The sequence below is a fragment of the Otolemur garnettii genome, unplaced genomic scaffold (assembly GCF_000181295.1).
Source record: "Otolemur garnettii isolate 467f Iridium unplaced genomic scaffold, OtoGar3 scaffold00197, whole genome shotgun sequence".
NCBI lineage: Eukaryota > Metazoa > Chordata > Mammalia > Primates > Galagidae > Otolemur > Otolemur garnettii.
The window spans coordinates 854,850-875,264 of NW_003852592.1; the positions used below are offsets into that span (position 1 = coordinate 854,850).

At 47.0% G+C, this 20,415-nt stretch overlaps 1 protein-coding gene across 2 annotated transcripts; it reads right to left on the reverse strand.

Moving 5' to 3' along the window:
* Window positions 1–10,976: 10,976 nt before the first annotated feature.
* On the reverse strand, window positions 10,977–20,415 carry GINS4 (GINS complex subunit 4). Of its 2 annotated transcripts, none has more exons than XM_023507676.1 (8): window positions 20,293–20,415; window positions 19,557–19,670; window positions 16,911–16,997; window positions 16,016–16,129; window positions 14,604–14,701; window positions 14,363–14,451; window positions 11,449–11,539; window positions 10,977–11,321 (listed from the first exon to the last, which is right to left on the reverse strand). In XM_023507676.1, exons 2-8 carry the CDS (start codon window positions 19,650–19,652, stop codon window positions 11,225–11,227), a joined length of 672 nt encoding a protein of 223 aa, XP_023363444.1. In that variant the 5' UTR covers window positions 19,653–19,670; window positions 20,293–20,415; the 3' UTR covers window positions 10,977–11,224. The 2 variants fall into 2 exon arrangements, with proteins under 2 accessions (XP_023363444.1, XP_003801124.1); XM_003801076.3 differs by having other exon boundaries at window positions 20,285–20,415.

The following is a 20,415-nucleotide window of genomic DNA, read 5'->3' on the forward strand; positions in this document are numbered from 1 at the left end:
CACCCCCTCCTTTCCCCTCTCCCTCCCTTTCCCTCCTTCATCCTAGGCTATAGTGGTGTTTCATTTTTCACATGCATGTGTGAGTGATTGTAAATTGATTTCACAGTAGTACTGAGTACTTTGGATATTTTTTTTTCCATTCCTGAGATACTTTACTAAGAAGAATATTTTCCAGCTCCATCCATGTAAACATAAAAGAGGTAAAGTCTTCATTTTTTTAATGCTGCATAGTATTCCATGGTATACATGTACCACAATTTATTAATCCATTCATGGGTGGATGGGCACTGGGCTTCTTCCATGACTTGGCAATAATGAATTGGGCTGCAATGAACAATCCAGTGCAAATATCTTTATTGCCAAATGATTTTTGGTCCTTTGGATACATACCTAGAAGAGGAATTGCCGGAATGCAAGCTAGTACGTTCCTTTTGGAAGGAAGTTCGGAGAACACTCAGGGATCTAAATATAGACCTACCTTTGGATCCGGCAATTCCTCCTCTAGGTGATCACATTTTTAAAAAAATGTTTTCTCAGTTTGTTAAAATAAAATTCTCAGTTCTCTCACTTCTCCAATTCTGATGAAGGAGCATTCAGGTCTCCTAGGATGACTATGCTTTTCTAAAATTCATCTATTTCTAATAGTTTATTTTAGGCTTTTTACACTGTAACACTATCTTGTTTGGTGTGTGAAGGTTCACTGCTGTTATAGGTAGCATCTTCCGTGTGATTTTGTCTGGTATGAATGGATGATAAACCTCTTTATCCTATTTGATCCTTTTGCCTTGAAGTTGTTCATTTTTCTATCCGATACACTTATTTTGCTTTGTTAATATTAGTCTTTTATAGCTATGTTTATCTGCTTATTATCCAATTTTCCATCATTTTAGATGTCTGATGATTGTGAAGGAACAAAAAGTAGCTGGTTTGTTTTTCTTGATTTCTCTTCTTTCTCTCTTGTTCTTGGTACTTTCCAGAAGCTATGGGTTTTCAGGGGACTGTCATTGCATAAGAGTTGTTTATCTCTCTTCCTGCTGGCCAGTGCCAAGTATCTATCTCAGTGTGATAATATAGACTGAAAGGGCCATTGTTCCAACAATTATTTAGAACCTCTTTTCAGCAGGATTGTGTGCATTTGTCTTACACACCTAAACTCCCAAAGCCAGTTACATAGACAAACACACACGCAGAGGTTCTAAAAGCCTTTCACCCACAAAGAGACCTTGAGTTGGAAGAATGTATTCAACCAAAGTTAGAACTGGAACTGGTCTGCCACGAGCTAAGCCACCTTGTCACATCACACAGTTGGAAACCTGGCGGTTGGCCTTCAGTGCCTTTCTGGGTGCCATGTGAAGAGCTCAAGGCCAGAACATATTTCTGCTGGACAAACAGAACAGGGTCAGGGAAAGGGAACTGATTTTCTGAGTCAGAAGGGGCTATATTGGTAGCGTGGCCATCCTGACTACTGGTCACTGTGGAAAAGGGGAAGTTTATGTACATCTGCAGATGGGAATGATGACGCAACCGTGTATTGTTAAGTCAATGGGATGAAAATGAATTAACAATTTACATACGTGTGCTATTTTAGAGTCCTCAGAAATCATTTAATACCGCATTTCACATTTTCCTTACGCCAACCCTGTTGTATTGGTATTATTATTATTATAAACTTATTATCCCAAGTTTATAGATAAGAAAGTAATTTCTTCAAGCCTGAGTGAAAATGCAGATTCTAAGCCGGGTGCTCACGCCTGTAATCCCAGCATTCTGGGAGGCCGAGGCAGGTGGATAGCCTGAGCTCAGGAGTTTGAGAACAGCCTGAACTGGAATGAGACCCCATCTCTACAGGCGTTGTGGCAGGCGCCTGTAGTCCTGGATGCCTGGGAGGCTAAGGTAAGAGGATCACTTGAGCCCAAGAGTTTGAGGTTGCTGTGAGTTACGACACCACAGCTCTCTACGCAAAGTGAGACTCTGTCTCAAAACAAAACAAACAAAAAGTAGGATGGGGGAAATCTAGTCTGCTGATTAGATTGATTCCCACTGGAATCAACCCTATAAGAAATGCAGGCAGGGTGGCGCCTGTGGCTCAAAGGAGTAGGGTGCTGGCCCCATATACTGGAGGCAGTGGGTTCAAACCTGGCCCAGGCCAAAAACTGTAAAAAAAAAAAAAAGAAATGCAGGCAGTGTGCTCCGAAGGCCACAGTGGGTGCTGTCTCCATCTGCCCAGCCCTTTTCCGCTCAAATTCCTAGGAACACAACCTTTCCCTTACCCTCATGGGGCCACCTTAGTCATGGAGATTAGTCCCATGCTAAGCTGGAGGGGTGCCTGTGACACTGCTGCAGTCGTTTCCTGCCATGAGGAAAAACCCCACCTGCAGGAGAAAGTGAGGCCAGGAGAAGGGCGCCATTGGGTGGGCACGCACATCTCTCCAAGGAGGGAGGAGGTAAGTGTGGTCATTGGAGGCCAGCTGACGTTTTCCATTACAGGAGCTGGTAAGTCTCCTTTCCTGAAGCTGTTTCAGGCTGAGTTCACCACCTCTACCAGAATCCTGATCCGTAGAACTCTCTGCATGCTCTAGACCAGTGCTTTTCAACCAACAGGCCATGAGAGGATGTTAGGTGTGCCTAAAAAATTTTTAAAGATCATTTATTGAATTATTTTCAAAGGAAGTTCAAAGTACAGTAAGTATATTCTTTTTTTAACTCTCTCTCTCTTTTTTTTTTTTTCAAGTGTGCCGCGGAAGTTTAACTACAGGTTCGAGTGTGCCGTGAGATAAAAAACACTGCTCCAGACTCTGCATTTACTCCTTGGTTATCCCTCCTACTCTCAGGACTCCAGCTTCACCCGGGAACTCATGAATTCCATGTTCCAGTCCAGACTAGCCCTTTTCCCTGAGGTCCAGACACTCAGGCTCCTGCAGGAATCTACACATGATGTCTCAGGAATACATTAAACTCAGTGTGAGCCTGGAAGAGCTCATTTCCTTCCCTCCTCTTCCACCTAATAAAATCTTCTTTTTCTTCAGATCAGTGTAATTTCATTTGCACTTACACAGCTTGTTATCATTCTGTGCTCTTCTCTCCCACCTCCAATCTAAAGGGACATCCCCTCCTCTGATATGTGACCATTGCTAACGGTCAGTTTTTCAAATCTGCAACGTTACTTAACGTTTTTTTTTTTTGAGACAGTCTCAAGCTATCACCCTGGGTAGAGTGCTGTGGCGTCACAGCTCACAGCAACCTCCAACTCCTGGGCTCAAGCGATTCTCCTGCCTCTGCCTCCCAAGTAGCTAGGACCACAGGTACCTGCCACAATGGCCGGCTATTTTTCTTTGTTGCAGTTGTCATTGTTGTTTAGCTGGCCTGGGCTGTGTTTGAACCCACCAGCTTCAGTGTATGTGGCCGGGGCCCTACCCACTGAGCTACTGGTGCTGCCACATTACTTACTTTTTTATTGCTCCTAGTTCCTTGCTGAGATTTTCCAGATCATCTTTCATCTCCATGAACGTGGTTGCCGCACCGTCTGCGTCTGGTGATTCCAGCCCTGGGCACCTGTTTGTATTCTCTGTTGCTTCTCCTGTTTCTCATTCACAGCATCTTACCTGTGCCTGCCTATCTTCGTGGCAGACAATGTATTTCTACATTATGTACAGAAATTATCTGAGGGCTAGGGTTGATTTTTTTGTTTACTTCCTGGAGACACCAGCAATTTGGATATCTTTGATCCATCTACAAGCTTGAGATTTTCAGTGCCATCCACATGATTCAGTGATTCAAAGTTCAGCTATTTATTTTTAGAGACAGAGCCTAGCTCTTGCTCAAGATGATCTTGAACTCCTGAACTCAGGCAATCCACCCACCTCAGCCTCCCAGAGTGCTTGGATTACAGGCCTGAGCTACTGTGCCCAGCCTAAAATATATATATATATATATATATGTTGTTGTTGTTGCAGTTTGGCTGGGCCGGGTTTGAACCTGCCACCTCCGGCATATGGGATTGGTGCCCTACCCTTTTGAGCCACAGGTGCCTCCCCTGAAAATATATTTTTAAAAGCATGAAATAAAATATATAGAATTACAAGGAAAACTTAAACTAAAGTGCTTACCAAAATATTAAGAAATCAAATTCATGATGACAGTGATGTCTGTGCTTCTCTATCAACGGGCTACATAACAAGCCTGGCGGCAGATCTAATAAGGACGGTAGCTCAAACACAGGGTTGAGCACAAATGGTGCGTTGAGGTACCTGCGTCTGCTGCAAACCTGGTAGGAAAAGATGATTTCCGTCAGTCATACAGTCACAAGATCTGATGGTGGCACTGTGGCTTGTTGCCTGGATTCATAACAGAAGGGAAGTCTAACCTTCACTCGGAGGTTAGTGCAAAGAAAGATGCAACATTTTTCTTAGCCAAGTTCCCGGATCCCCTGAACTGCAGGGTCCCTGAGCCCAGGCTTGGCACTGCTGCATCTGGCTGCTGGAGTCTCTTCTCCGTCTCTCAGCGACCCCTTGGCCCGGGCAAACGCTCTACTCACCTCTCTCTACTCACTGCTCTCTCTTTCTGTCTTCTAGATCTTGGTGTGACAATTCCTCACTTGTTAGCTCTTTGATGTCTTTTGAGAAGAATCCTTTTCATGTTTCATCCAGTTTTTTATTGCCTTCAGAGCATAGTTGGTCCTCATTACCTAGCCCTCCAGCAAAGCTCCTGCCCACTGCTCCAGCACATCCATCTACCCATGTGAACCACAAGGTCCCGATTCTCACCTGGATGGCCCCTGGCTCCTAGCATTGCTGCCTGGCCTCCGTTGTCCATGGTCACCAGAGAGATTTTTCTAAATGCAAATCAGATGTCTAGAAATGTAAATATGATAACATCTGATCTTAGCTTTAAGGTTTTCAGTGCAAAATACAAACTCTTTGTTTAGCACAACAGACAGACTCCCATGAGACTCTGAAGCCCTGAGTCTCCTATGAGACTCCCACAGGGTGGGAAACTGCCTCCTACACCCACCTCTCATCTTCTGCACCTGCTCTGCCCAGCCCCTGGAGTTCCCAGAATACTGTGTGTGCCCTGTGGCCTCTGTGCCTTTGCATGTGGCATTCTGGCCCCAAACAGCCACACCTCTGCCCTTTCTGGCCCGACTCATCCCTGTGGCGCTCCAGGTTTAGCTCAGGCCAGCCCTGTTCCAGGAGGCATTCACGATTCCTCCAGGCTTCAGGTCCTTGCCGTGTCCTTCCCTCGCAGCCAGGCCTTCAGAAAAGCTTTCCTGTGACCCGTGTTCGGTCGGTCTCCCTCTGTCATCCCTGTGGCGCTCCAGGTTTAGCTCAGGCCAGCCCCGTTCCAGGGGGCATTCACGATTCCTCCAGGTACTTCAGGTCCTTGCCGTGTCCAGGCTTCAGGTCCTTCTCTAGCATCCAGGCCTTCAGAAAAGCTTTCCTGTGACCCGTGTTCAGTCAGTCTCCCTCTGTAGGCTGCGGGCTGTGGTGAATCCCGGCTCTGTAGGCTGCAGGCTGTGGTGGGTCCCAGCTCCATAGGCTGCAGGCTGTGGTGAGTACCAGAGTCTGTAGGCTGCGGGCTGTGGTGAGTCCCGGGGTCTGTAGGCTGCGGGCTGTGGTCCCAGGCCGTCTTCTCTGCATGTGCCGAGCACACCTGGATGCCTGACCCCAGGTGTTTCTGTGCAAACTTGAATGGTGTTAGGTTTAACAAACTGCTGTTGTGACTGTGTCACTGAGCTGACCTAGTCTCTCTTCTTATAAAAGTGCTTGAGTGATGATGGGACACTATAACTCTTGCCTTCACTGCTACTTTCACTCATGGGCCTCACTTTGGCTTGTATTCGGCCAAAAGATGTATGAATTTCTCATTCACACGTGTGTTTTAAAAAGTAAGAACTGTCTGGACATGGTGGCTCATGCCTGTAATCCTAGTACTCTGGGAGGCCGAGCTCAGGAGTTCCAGACCAGCCCGAGCAAGAGGGAGACCCATCTGTATTAAAAACAGAAAAATTCTCCAGGCGTTGCAGTGGGCACTTATAGTCCCCAGCTTCTCAGGAGGCTGAGGCAAGAGGATCACGTGAGCCCAAGAGTTCAAGGTTGCTGTGAGCTATGATGCCACAGCACTACCCAGGGTGACAGAGTGAGACTCTGTCTCAAAAAACAAAAGTGGGAACTTCAGGTTACTAATATATGTCTAGCTTACTAATATGTACTTATTTATTCTTTACTTAATTCTCTCCCGAATTTAGGGTAGTTTTTAATATTAAGGCAAACCTGAATAATAACACTGTTAAGTATAGAAGGGAAATTAGAAATATTTAAGGGAAGACACGGGGAGCTGGGGGAAGGCAGTGACACACTCAGTGGCTCTGGGGTCCCGATAGGGGACCCAGCAGGACCCATCTGCCTCATAGGTCCTGATAAGTTCTAAGGAGTCCTAAAGTTCGAAGAGACAAATTCTTACTTACATTGAAGTCTAAGAAAAATGTATCATGTAGATCTTTGTGCAGAAAACAATGGATGTGTAACTGATAATGTTTTCAGCTCTAGCTTGTAGATGGCAGGGGGACGTTATTCACATGGTTGCTTCTCCGCTAAGAGCAAGGAACTCATACATTAATCCACGGACGCTGACTTATGGATCTAGTTTGAGGACCCTAGAGGAACCTAGAAGACCCACCAAGGCTCTTCTCTGGCTTCACCTGCTGAACCATTGACAAAACTGTGGTTAGCAGCCTGCTGTGACTGAGCTCCCGGAGGCGGGCACACAGCATGTTGTTAATTGGAGATCAGAAAGCTTCAGATGCCAGAACATGGCAAAGCTGATGACCTATCATAAAAATGAAGGCGTCTCACTCAGACCAAGGGCCAAATCGCTTGTCTGGAGGCTGGGGGCAGGCCTGCCTGAAGAGCCCAGAGTGGGTGGCACGTGCTGTGTTTGTTAACAGAGTTAGACGTGGCAGGTGCCATTTTTCATTATATTATTTTCATGACCTATTCTGGAAGTTAGGCTGCAGGCATGCTGGTACACTGTGTGTGCCCAAATCAGTCTACTCCAGCGTTGCTGATGTGAAACTCTGAATACCTTACTTGATTCCCCAAAGAATTTTGGTGGGACTTTAATAAAGATAAAATCATAAAACTGTAGGAATAAAAGGGTGGTTAGAAACTATTTAGGGGAAAAGAAAGAACCATTTCTAACCCCTAGCACTTATTTTTCAGCTATGGAGGAGATATCTAATTGTTTGGAAATAGCCTACGTATTTGAAACCAAATCTGTTGAGAAGGCACTGACTACTTACTTTTCTTTTTTAAAAAATGCATATTTTTGACAATATAATGAGAGTATATTCACAAGTAGGTGATTAGATAACATTTGAGAAACCATGTCTTAAAAAAGAATTCCAATAGTTTGGAATGTTTCGCTTCCCATGATAAATTACTTAACACTTGGGCGGTGCCTGTGGCTCAGTGGGTCCGGCCATATACCAAGGGTGGCAGGTTCAAACTCGGCCTCTGCCAAACTGCAACAAAAAAATAGCCAGGCATTGTGGTGAGTACCTGTAGTCCCAGCTATTTGGGAGGCTGAGGCAAGAGAATCGCCTAAGCCCAGGAGTTGGAGGTTGCTGTGAGCTGTGTGATGCCACGGCACTCTACCAAGGGTGATAGAGTGAGACTCTGTCTCTACAAAAAAAATAATAATAATAAAAGGTAAAAAACAAAATTAAAAAAAAATTACTTAACACTACATATGTACAAAGAATTGATATGTAATGTGTTTGCCTAAAAATACTCTCTGAAAGCTACATAGTTAACTCCTATACATCATAGAAGGAGAGTTAATACGTCTGAAGGTGGCACCAAAGCCACATTGGGAGTTGGGCCCTGGGAAGAGTAAGCACATTTGACAGGTGATTACTGTGATGGGACAAACCCATACAGGGACCTATGGACACATCTCAGCAATATCTGTCTTGCTAGGCACAAGCTTATGACAATGGATGATGCCAGTATTTGATGAAATGCTCTGTCATCTATCAATGGTGAGTTTCTTTTTTTCTTTTTTTTTTTTTAAACTTTATTATTATTATTTTTAATTATTTTCTTTGTTATTGCAGTTTTTGCCAGGGTTGGGTTTGAACTCACCACCCTTGGTATATGGGGCTGACACCCTACTCACTGAGCCACAGGCACCACCCCTCTTTTTTTTTTTTTTTGAGACAGAGTTTCAGTTTGTCACCCTCAGTAGAGTGCCATGGCATCATAGCTCACAGCAACCTCAAACTCCTGGGCTTGAGAAATCCTCTTGCCTCAGCCTCCCAAGTAGCTGGGACCAAGGCACCCGCCACAACACCTGGCTAGTTTTTATATTTTTAGCAGTGATGGGATCTCCCTCTTGCTCAGGCTGGTCTCGGATTCCTGAGCTCATGGATCAATCCACCTTGGCCTCCCAGAGTGTTAGGATTACAGGTGTGAGCCACCCATCTTTCCTGGCCCAGTGGTGAATCCAGTAAAACAAAATTAACCAAAAACGTGAAAATCAAAGTCAAGCAAGCCACATCATTTCCCTTTCTACTTGGTTTTGAAATTCAACTTACCCTTTATTAAACCAGTCTTCCTTTCAGGCCGTAGCTTATGAAATGGAGCGAGCCAGTCTGTGGCTTTAGTAGAGAATGCAAACTGCTCTGTGCAGCCAGAACAGACAGGGAGGGCACAGGGAGACAGAGCCCCGTGCTCGCAAGGCAGCCCGGGCCTGGCAGCCACTGCACAACCTGGGTCCTCCTTGCCAATGCACGGTCTAGAGCCCTGCGGCAGACTCCGAGTCAGGCCATGTCTCACCATCTCCAGGGGACTGGTGTGCACACGGAGGCTTAGGCAGCACTGTTCTGCTCCTTGACTGAAGCCAAGTCCCCTCGCTGCTTGGCACCATGGCTGAGAGCCTGACTAGGAGGAAAGAGACTTGGGTGCCACCATTTACGTACAGCCGCCCAGCCTGCTCTCAGGACTGCTGTGGGGCCCAGATGGGATCCCTGATAAAAAAGTAAGGTCCTAAGTGACCTTATTTTGCACCAGTTTGTTTTGTCCTTGCCTCTAGCCATACTGACTAGGCAGGGGTGGTTTCTGCCTCGGGGCCTTTGCACAAGCCGTCTTATCTTCTGGGACCCCCCTTCCTATCTCCACATGTCCAGCTCCTTCCAGTTATTTGGATCTCAGTCTTTTTTTGGGGGGGCCGGGGCTGGGCTTGAACCCACCTCTGGCATATGGGGCTGGTGCCCTACCCTACTGAGCCATAGGCGCCACCCTAGATCTGTCTTAAATCAGTGTTTTTCTTTTTTTTTTTTATTGGATGGTAACTATGTACATTAATGCACTTTTGGGGTACAGTGTGAGGTTTTCACACACAATCCGAAACACTTCTGTCAAACTGGTTAACATAGCCTTCATGTCATTAAATCAGTGTTTTTCAACCTTTTTAATCTCATGACACACTTAAACCTATAACTTCTATGGCACACCGAAATTATGTTGATCAAAAAACAAAAACAAAAAACAGAGTAAAAGAAAGTTTTGAATGTCTTTCAAAAATAACTTCATGAAATTTAAAAATTTCTGCTACATGCCAGTTGAAAACCATAGGTCTAAATGTTCTCTCTGATGAGACCCTTCCAGATGCCTCCCACCCCCACCCCGTCTCTCCGGTAAGTCATTAACATGGTTTGGATGCCTGGCCTCTCCGTATCTCATGCTGAAATCTGATGTAGGTGCTGCAGGTGGGGCCTGGTGGGAGGTGTCTAGGTCACAGGGCCCTCCCCTCCTGAGTCAGTTCTCACTTTGAGTTGGTTGTTTGGAGGACCCTGCCACCCCCCTCTGCTTCTCTCACCATGTGCTGTCTGCTCCCCCTTGGCCCTCCACTGCAATGGGAAGCTCCCCAAGGCCTCACCAGAAGCAGATGCTGTGATGCTGCCACCAGGCTTCTCAGAGCCTGCGGACCATGAGCTGACTTCCCAGCCCCAGGTGTTTACTTTATAAAGCAACATGAACCTGCATGGTCACCCTACCCTAACCCCTGCAAAGCACTCTGCTCTACCTGTGCAGGGACAGTGGCTGTTCTGCTCTCAGATACAGTCCTGGTGCCCTGAGCTATGCTAGGCACTATTTGATGAACAGCTGAGGACAAAGATACTTTGGAGAAAACAGGCACTACGTGAAGACCAAATCCTTTTATTAATGAATAAAACTTTCCTGGCTTTCCCCACCCATCTCTCCTGGGATGAGAGAGGTATTATACTGATTACTCTTGCAGCCTCTATCTTGTCCATGAAAATTTGCTGACTTTTCATCAGGCAAAAGAACGGACTGCAGGTCACTTTTGTCCTGTCCAAGAATGACAATCCATTGAGCACTGACTGTCTGCACAGCCTAACTCCAGGTATCACTGTGAGACTGGCCGTTCACATAAGATTTACATCAGCCATTTCCCTTGAAAAAGTGAAGGGCTTAAAAGAGAAAAGCAGCTTGAGAGGTCACACGCAGGACAGTTAACATCCTCTGCAAACACAGCCTCCGCCAAGATGGCCAGATGGCCGGCGTGGCGGAGCTGCCAGAGTCAGGAGGGATATGGGGCGGTGGGGAGACACACTTCCGCAGACTGCAAGCTGAGCACACAGACGGCCTTCCACCACGAACTCACATCTAATGATGGTTTATTGGTTTGTGATTTTCCGTTAAGGCTGACAGAAATTGGTTTGAAGATCCAAAAGGTTAGTTCACACAATCCAATAGCCTGTTACAGAAGGAGGCCATGGGTTGTTTTCTTTAACCTATTTACAATCTTCCTATCAGAAAGGTTAAATGAACTCTCCCACTATTGTGGGGTTAGGGCTAAATACAGTCCCCTGATCACAAGCAGGGAGGCCTTTTATGAACAATCTTTGCTTTACTTTCTTTAGCTCAGAGAGCACCAGAAAGGGAGAAGCTGGACACAGTGAGAGTCTATTTATTTGCCCACCCAGCACAACAAGCAGAGAGCAACAGCCCCCTCTGCTGACACTGGCTGAAATGGCAGAAAGGGGGACAGGGCAGGATCAGACATCGGTCTCCAGCTCCTCTTCAATGTCCATGTAAGCCACATAAGCCACACCAGGAGAGCCACCTCATCACTGTCCCCAGGCACAAGAGGGTTTCAAGTATTTCCCCCCAAGGCTCTGCATCATCATCCTTGTTCATTTTTAAATCAGCTGTACCGCTCCGGAAGCAACCAGAGGTGCGATGGTTCTGTAGCGGATCAAGTGCTGGGAGCCCTCCTCCAGGTCGATCACATAGTCCCTGGGAAAGAGGAAAAGAGGTCTGTGTGCAGAGCCGGGCTGTGTGCAGAGCCGGGCCGTGTGCAGAGCCGGGCTGTGTGCAAAGCCGAGGCCCAGGAGGAGCCCTCTGGGGGACACACGCAGCTCACCTCTGCTCGTCCGACTCTGGCTCCACCAGGATGTTCTCTTGTCGCTCTCTCACTCTCAGAAACACGTATGAGTCGAGATCTGGTTTGGGAACTGCCAGAAAAACAATACGTCCAAGGTCAGTACGGGAGAAGTTGCTGAGATGAGCAGTAACGAGCACTCAGGGACCTCTGACAGTCACACAAAGCTCTGAGACAGGCTGTGTGTGGTCCATGATTTCTCTTCCAGGAAACACCATCGACAGCGTCCTTCCTGATTCACTGGGTGAAGTTTCAACTCGCTCGGCTTACCGGCGTTCATTTGTTTCCGTCCACACACATTTTACATTTCTTAATTTTTGTGTATCTCAAAACTTACGTAATGACCCATGGTTGAAGAAGGCCTGGCTCCCTATAGCAACCATGTGCTCAGTAGGTGGTAAGTACTTGCTATGCTCAGGGAAGTCTGCCACACGTGGTGGGGGACAAGAGCCAGCGTGCACATGGTCTCTGAGGATGAGGCCGTGACCCCCCGGCAGTGGACAGGCCTCGCACTGTGGCACCTACACTCAGTGGGGGGTTGGGGGGCAATTTGGGCCCTGAAGGAAAGGGGCAGACTCCCAGGGGAGGGGTGAGTCTGGGAGGAAACAAACAGCAAGGGTGGAGGTAGAAACACACGAGGTTTCAGGAGGAGGGTGCATGGGTCTGGTTAGTAAATACTCTTCCATAACGGAGTGAGAGGAGACTGGCTCCTGTGGTGACAGTCTTGAATGTGAGACTAAGGAATACAGGTGTAAGCCCGCCTGAGGCCCCTCGGTCAATTACAGGTTCAGAAATTGCCACCAACATTTCAGGCAGTGAAGGCCCAAGCCAGCCGCTCTGAGACAAGCCCTCCTCGCCTAGAGTTCCATTTGTACCTGAGACACCTCTCAGTCCTAAGAGCCCTGGGCAGGTTTCACACTGCCCTCAGCTCCCTCGTCTACAGGAAGGGGTTCGGGATGACTGGCTCCAAAGGTCTAAGGAGGGGCTCCTGGCTGCTTGGGGGCTCTGGGCCTGCAACTCCTGCTTCACTGGACTCTTCTGGCCCCACTGGTAGCAGCCTGGGTTTTAATGTGCCCCCCAAACCACTGACACTAGGGTCTGCAGTGCTCCAGAGGCCTCAGGGGACTGGGGGCATTGAACCAAGCAAGGAAGCCCCTGATTTTGTGAGGGCAGGATAGTCCCACCATGCAGCTTCCAATTCCAGGAGTCTGGCTCTTGTCCCTGGGGGACCCAGGACAAGCCACAGGTGAGTGTTTGGGGAGGTATGCACTGGTATCGGGAGAGCACTGGGACAGTGGCCCAGCCTGCTCCAGGAATCGCATGTATGCCAGCAGCAGTCCTGAGGCTGATTTAACCACCTGGATGAGAAACCACTGGGAAATGGTTAGGGGCATGGCTCTTGCTCCATTCCTATTCCTCAGTCTAAGGTAGAGACAAAAACAGCTGACCAGGGAGGGGCTGGACATGGCCCTGGCCCCTCGTACCCCTCAGGCAGGCTCAGCAAAGTAACCCATTTGGAGTCTCAGATCTGGTTCAGTTCTGGCTCCTGGGGCTACAGACCTGTGTCCTCCCTGTGTTGAAGCCCCATCCTAGCACCCCAGAATGGGCTGCATTTGGAGGCACAGCTGGCTTTAAAAGAGGTATTCAAGTTAAAACGAGGCCGTGGGGCCCTAATCCAATCTGACTGGGGTTCTTATAAGAGGAGCTAAGGACACACAGAGGTTGGATTAGTGACCTGTGAAATGAGCCTGAGGGAGCTCGCCTGCAGGGCCCTTCCTGTAGAGGGCCCACAGAAGGCGCCATCTATGTGGAGCAGGCTCTACGGACACCAGGTCATCTCGGACTTCTCTGCCTGCAGACCTACGAGCAGCCTGACTGGACGAGACAGTCCCACCGCCACCCCAGCCCAGGCTAGGGCAGAGGTGAATTTCCAGGGCCTGCTGTACCCAAGCTGGAGATCTCAGCACACCCACTTAGTTTTCCAACAAGGTGGATTCCTGTCTCCCTGACAAAAGCTTGACATGGCCTAGCAATTTTGCCTGATAAGGCCTTGCTCAGATATGACAAGCCGTGAAAGACTGAGGGACAAGGACTCTCTGGATCATAGATTAACTATGAGCCAGAGATGCCCAGGAGGTCAATCTACCATTAGGCACTCCGACCCTAATCCCTTCCCCAGCTCAGCAGATCTTGGGGGACAGTGAGAGGAGGGCCTGAGGCAGGGGGTCTGGCTAAGGTTCACGACCTGGCTGCTGTCCCTCTCTTCCCCCACACTCTCCATCCTATCCCGATTCCAAAATCAGAGAAACTCACAATGAAAAGATCAGGAGCCCTTTCTTGAGGCAATGGGACTCAGTGGAGGCCGCCCTCCCCCCTAGCTCTATCCTGGAACCTGTGAGGAAAAGCCTGCCAGCTCCCCAAGAGCAGAGGCAGTGCTGAAACGGTCCCTGTAGTCCCTGTGCTCAGGCTCTCCCAGCACAGCACAGATGCCCAGGAGACAGCTACAGAGGGTGGATGGCTGACCCCACGAATGAGTCACCGTTATAAAGACATCTTAAGAGCCAAACGAATTATAAGAGGGACTATACCTGACAAATGCAATCAGTGTAACTTGGTTTCTTGTACCCTCAATGAATCCCCAACAATACATTTTTTTTTTAAATAAGAGTCAAACGAGCTAAAGAACACAGAGGCAACACTGCGACAGCCACTGGTGTCTGTGCTCAGGGACCTTCAGCCAGAACACTCCCACGATCCTTGTTCTGCCTATCTACACACTTAACTTTCCGTATTAAAGAAAAGAGTGAAGATGAAGTTCCTAGTGCAGGCATCTGAGGATACGTGGGATGTAAACAACGGCTCCTGAGAACATCTGAAAGGAGAGTGCTCTGCCTACCTGCCTTCAGGAGGTCCACCTTCTGTAAGTTAGGAGGCATGTGCTTTAAGGCAACGTTTCTAAGGTAGCTCTCGGTGTTGGCCATGTACCTGAAAGACACAAACTCAAACTGCTGTGGCACAAATGACAGGCAGCAGTCGCCAAAGCGAACAGACCCCAGTGGAGAGGGCTCCGGACGGGCTTCCTGGACACGACCACCAAGGCCAGGGAAGGACGGGTCCCACGCTTACTGCTTACTCACTCTTTGGCGAAGGCAAACTCTTCTGGAGAAAGGCTGGAAGGTTCTCCCTCAGAGCGTGTTTTCTCTTTCTCGAGGACATGAGGGAAAAACTTCTCTATCTGTGAGGATAAATAAAAACTATGAAAGCATCTGTCAAAGAAAAGGACATGGTTGCCATGAAGAACAGGTTGCACAGCCTGCAGCTGGGGAGGCACATTATAAGACGTGTGCCCAGGTCTCTGTGACCCCCCATCTCCTGGGATCAACTGCAAACGTGGGGCTGGGGGACGGCAGAGACTGTGCTTATAAATGGCTGAACACAGAATGCTGATCCAATGGGCAGACAGCAGTCTGTGGGGACGTCTCTGGTGAAATTCTCTTACTGTTGCTCTCATCTAATTAATGAATCAGCTCAGATTTCTATGGCATGTTTACCAAAACTGCTGAGCATTAAAAGACAGCTAACATATTAGGTGATAAGACTAGAATACAGAGACCAGGGAGATGGAGCTTAAGACAGATTAAGTTTCAAGCCCCACATTTAGGGGTCAAAAAGTAAGCCACATAAATACAGGATGGTGCCTGGATGAAGTTATCACTTAACTTCAGGAGTGGTGGAGTCAATTGAGCTTAGCATGAGGCACCGTTACACAGGCTGCCGTGATGTGACTGGCACTGCTACCACTAAATACCCAGAGTAAGGGGAATGATCATCCTGTTTTTCATAAAAGGAGCCAAACTATTAACACAGTGGAATAGTGTTTAGTGTTTAGTACCAGGTAGCATAATTTAAGGACACTGACTAACTAGAACTTTTTCACAAAAGAGATCAGGATTGTAAATGTGCCCAAATGACTGAAATATGCACCTTAGAGACCGTGATGAAACTTGTGAGCTGCCTCCAGGTATCTGAAGCCCTCTTATGTGAGACAGAGAATGCATTTCATTTGTAATAACTAAGTAAGACAATGGAGCCAAATGAAAAGCAACTTCAAGGAAGAATTTTCCAGGGTTAAAACAGGCATCATACAAAATAAGAATGTTTCACAATTTCATTTTTACAAATTAGATGGTCACAGCTTAGCAGAATGCCAAGCCATCCTCGTCCATTTGACATCAGCATTGTCCCTTTGGTGCAAAATAATTTTTGAACCAGTTCTCCTCCAATCAAAACCAAAGCAAACATCCCTGCTGTCAGCACTGCCCTGTTGTAACTCCCAGGGGACACCGTTCACAGGGCAGCCAAATGGACTAAAGTTGTGCATGGTGTCCCAGAGGGTGGGGCAATGTGTGTTCCATCTGTGCTTCCTGAGGACAAGCACTTGGCCTCCCTTACTCTTAGCTACACTGCTAGTGGGCTCTGAGCAGCCCAGACGCCCCCAGCCCAGCCTCTCCCCAGGATGGATGGCGCCGCGTCCGCAGGTGTCCCTGACCTTGGCCAGTCGGCACCGCAGGTAGCTGCTCAGGACGTAGCGGAGCCTCTCCAGCTCCATCCGGTGGATACTGACCTTCAGATCCTCCTTCTTGACTCTCCTGAGATTTTCTTCCTATTAAAAGAGAAACTAAAGTTTATAAAAAACAAGATGTTTAAGGATCGAGGACCATCACCACTGGCAACACTGAGGACCCAAAGATTATGTTCCAGTCACAAGAAAACAAAAACACTCATCAGAGTTCTCATTCACTTTCAAGTTTTTAATTACACAAACAATCATATGACCACAATCTCGCTGGATAAAGTTCAAACAACACCCATTTTAGAAAATGACCATTTGGGTAGAATCTGAACATGGTCAGCCAGAAGGGCCCAGAAGAAGTCGAATCCAGTTGGAAAGGAGCTAATAACAGCACACGGAATCCGATCCGACTGTGAAGGAGGTAAGACAGACACAGAAGAAATGCCTGATGGGTGTAAAAAGCAGAGTTAAAACTCTGGCTGGAAAACCGTAAAATATCATTTTAAAGCGACTCTGAAGCTGATGATGAAGTAAGCCCAGATCACCCAAGCCAAGGACCACACACTTGAATGTCTCAGGGGCTGGGCAGGCAGGCAGCACAGCAGGCTGGGCTGTGAAGGACCTGCCAGAGTCCGCTGCTGTCACACAGAAATGTGGGCCCAGTGATGCCCGCAGGTTTTTAGACTTTTCAAGGGAAGCCAATATCCAGATATTTACAGCGACTTTCATGCTTTACAAATACAGATGACTAAATGAATATTTAAAAACAAAACTAGTTGCACCAAGCACAACAGATTTCCTGGCAGACCACAGCCTCCACTGTGCTGGCCAAAGCTTTTAGCTGCGTGGCCCTGAGACCACCAGCTCTTACCATGTGCTCTAGCTGTTCCACAACACAGTCCACAATCTCAGGCTTGCTCTCCAGCAGCTCAGGGGCAAACTTTTCATTCATCCAGGCCTAAAAGACAAATGCCGGAAAAACGTGAGGTCCCTTATAATAGAGCTGAGTAACCCTGTGAGTCACATCAACCCCATGAGATCCACAGATGTCCCAGGCAGAGAAAACTGCCTACCGGTCGGAGAGGCTTTGAAGACAAACTGTGTTTAACGACTGCTTTTCCTCATGCGTTCTCAACCTTATATTCAAACAATACTTAAAAAAAAAAAAAAATCACTGTTAACTTCAGTGGTCAGGATGAAACCCACCTGGACAGGACCCCACCTGCTGTTCCCCAATAGCACCTCCCAACAAGCAGCAGTTCTGCCGCTGCACCAGCCCTGGCCACCAGGGGCACCAGCACCAACACTGAGAAAAACCACCCCCTCTCCAGTCCAGAAACCCAGAGACTTTACAAACACTTTTTCATTCATCATTATTATGTCTCAGAGAAAATGTAGACAGTTGTCTTCATCTCATTGATGAAAAGATATAGATTGAGTAATGTACTAAAAGTCCCCCAGTACAAAGGATCACAGTGAAGTGGATGCTCATCTATTAAATAGTTTTAGAGCAAGAGGTTAAGTCTCTAACGTGCGACTCAGGCCCAGCTGCTCAGAACTTCTTAGAAATTACTAAGGCCTAGAGAGCTGAAATATCTGTAAGTGACTAAGGAAAGCTATACTTATCTTCCAATTACAGGAAATTCACTTTAGCATTTCTCCCGACATCCTTTGGTCTCTGCTTCTCCAATTATCACCACCAACACATGTTATGTGGGTCATTACGAAAGTTTCGAGATACACAAAAATCAAGAAACATAAAAATAAATGAAGGCCCCCACCCCCATCCTGCCACACTGATAAGCTGAGCAAGCTGAAATCTGCACTGATGAATCAGGAAGGACGCCGCTGTGTTCCCAAGAAGTGAAATAATGGATCAACTTGTATTTTATTGTTGCATGTACCTGGGAGTAGAATTTCTAGGCCACAAAGTATGTACCTTCAACTTTACTAAATCATACTTTCTGAAGTGATCAGACTTATTTGTACCCCACCAAATTATGGGGGGTATAAATACATTTCCCCATGCTTTATATTGCTTGCCTTTTCATTTCTGCCAGTCTGATAGGTATGAAATGACATCTCACGGTGCCTTTAACTTTCACCTTACTGATTATAAAAAGGTTAAAAATCTTTTTCATGTGCTTATTGGCCATATCGGCTTCCTCTCCTGGGAGACGCCTGTTAAGGCTTCATTTTCCTATTGGGCAGTTTGTAAGGCCCATCTATGTACTATGGATGATCAGTTTTTATTAGTTATATATTTTATAAATATCTTCTTCCAGTTTGGTGCCTTCCTTTTTATTCTCACCAAGGCACATAAACAAAAGTTCCTAATTTTAACGTACTTCCTTTATGCTTTATGATTTTTGTCTAATGAACCCTCTCCTGATGAAACAGAAGTTCCTAAACTGCATCCCACAGACTAAGTCTGATGTCACAAGGTGTGTGAACACCCTGAAATTCTGCACAGGTGCACATGTGCGTTAGTCTGGGAAGAGGGATTGGTATTTTCACTAGTACCCCAAAAGGTCTGTGATATAAAAACAGATTAAGAACTGCTGCTAAACAGTAAGAATTATCATAAAAGATATATTTAAAAATCATCTTCCTTCAGTTTTGTCATTCATGATACCATGTTTGGCAGGAAAGAATGAAGAATATTAAAGTAGCTAATGTGAAAGCCTCTGGGAAGGGGCAGTTAGTGAGAGAGGGTTCAGATAATTACTATTAACAACTAAGATTTAGTGAGTGGTCAGCATGTGTCAGAGAACATGCCTAGCACTTTATACTACAAATATATTATCTCATTTAATTGTCCCAACAAGGCTGGCAAATGGCTATGATTATTATCTCCATTTTACAGCCAAGGAAAGGCTTGAGACAAACTACAGAACTTATTCAAGGTCACATAACAGAGGAATGGGATAGAGATATTTAAATCCAGATAGTCTGAATTCCCAAACTACCAGAGCTTCAAAAGAAGGTAACTGTAAAGAACTTAACACAGTTACTGGCACACAGGAAATACTCAATAAATCATAGCTAAAGAATTATAAGAATTATATAATCATGACTAAAAGAATTATTTCAGAAATGATTTCAGATAAGCAGTAGAAATATAAACAAGAGTTAACTCAAGAAAATGCCTGTATATGGGAAGAAAAGGAAGAAAATGACTAGCATATGACCCTTAAGGAAAGTGCTTTATGGCAGATGTCTCAAGGGACCAAGGTGCAGAACTCTACCATCCCTGCAAATTCCAAGTAGATCCTTGCGCTGTGAGCTGTTCTTTATGTGCCCAAAGCTGTCACTTACCTTACTAGCTCCACTTGAGGATTCTGTGTTTGATGCTTTTAGGTTTCTGATAAAGGACATCTCCCCTACTTCCTATCTCTGTGCAGATGGTATGGTAAGATCTAGTCCCTGTTCTCTTTAAGTATGCCTTGAATTCCACTAAGATCAAAATAATAAAACTCTAAGATTGGAGCAAAGGGACTCCACGTGGAATGCTTACCTGCTCCAGCCTTTCAACCAGCTCTGCTGGAGTGAGGACCACTTCCTCACTGCCTCCATCAGAGTCTTGTCCCAAGAGATCTAGTTCCTCTGTCATCCTCTCAGAAATGGAAACCTAAAGGGAATAAAAGCAGCATAGCCCGCAATGTGTTTTCCGTTTGTTTGCAAGGATAGGCAACTATGTATCTGCAGCAAGGAAAGGTTTCCCTGGGCTGTAAGGCCGCTGGCACTGGCTAGACAACTCAAGACTTTTCAGCGGTTTGTCTCCTCCTTCCAGGCTTAGGTCAGATATCGGTTTCTCAAACAGGCTGTCCCTTCTGTTTCCACGGTGCACACCTCGAGCACGCACCTGTTTCACACCATACAACAATTGTTCCCATTTGCTTTTCCAATAGAAGTCCTTTTCCTCAGTGGCTGTGCTTGTTTCAGTTCCAAATCTGAATCCAGTCACGGATCTGCTCAGTGCTTGGCACAAAGTACTGGGCCTATGTATGGCTTGTACTGGCTACAAGGGCCTATGAAGCCAAGTGCTACGAGAATTACTCAATGCCTCACTTCCCAGAGCCACAGGCCTGGCGACATCAGACCAGTCGGTGACCGCCAAGGCTCGAGGAGGTGGGTGATGGGGACCCCGCGCCCGAAGGACGGAGAGATTTCTCCCTCCCTCCCACTATCTCGGAGCCACCGACACAGGCCCAGCCCTCCCCCAACACACGCACGGATGCTCACTCGGGCACCTGGAGGCAGAGCGGCGCTCCGGTGGGGCAGAGGCGAGGGCAGAAAGCTCGCGGGGAAGCCGCTGGGCTCCACACGGAACCCCTGGAAGCGCGAGAGCCGCGGAACAATCCGTTCGAGTCTCG

Excerpts from the sequence above, each read along its gene's own strand:
- GINS4 (XM_023507676.1), bottom strand. The coding sequence starts at position 19,652 with ATGACAGAGGAACTAGATCTCTTGGGACAAGACTCTGATGGAGGCAGT. Across the intron at positions 16,998-19,556 it reads TGGTTGAAAGGCTGGAGCAG|GCCTGGATGAATGAAAAGTT; the intron begins GTAAGCATTCCA and ends TTTGTCTTTTAG. Across the intron at positions 16,130-16,910 it reads TGGAACAGCTAGAGCACATG|GAAGAAAATCTCAGGAGAGT; the intron begins GTAAGAGCTGGT and ends CTCTTTTAATAG.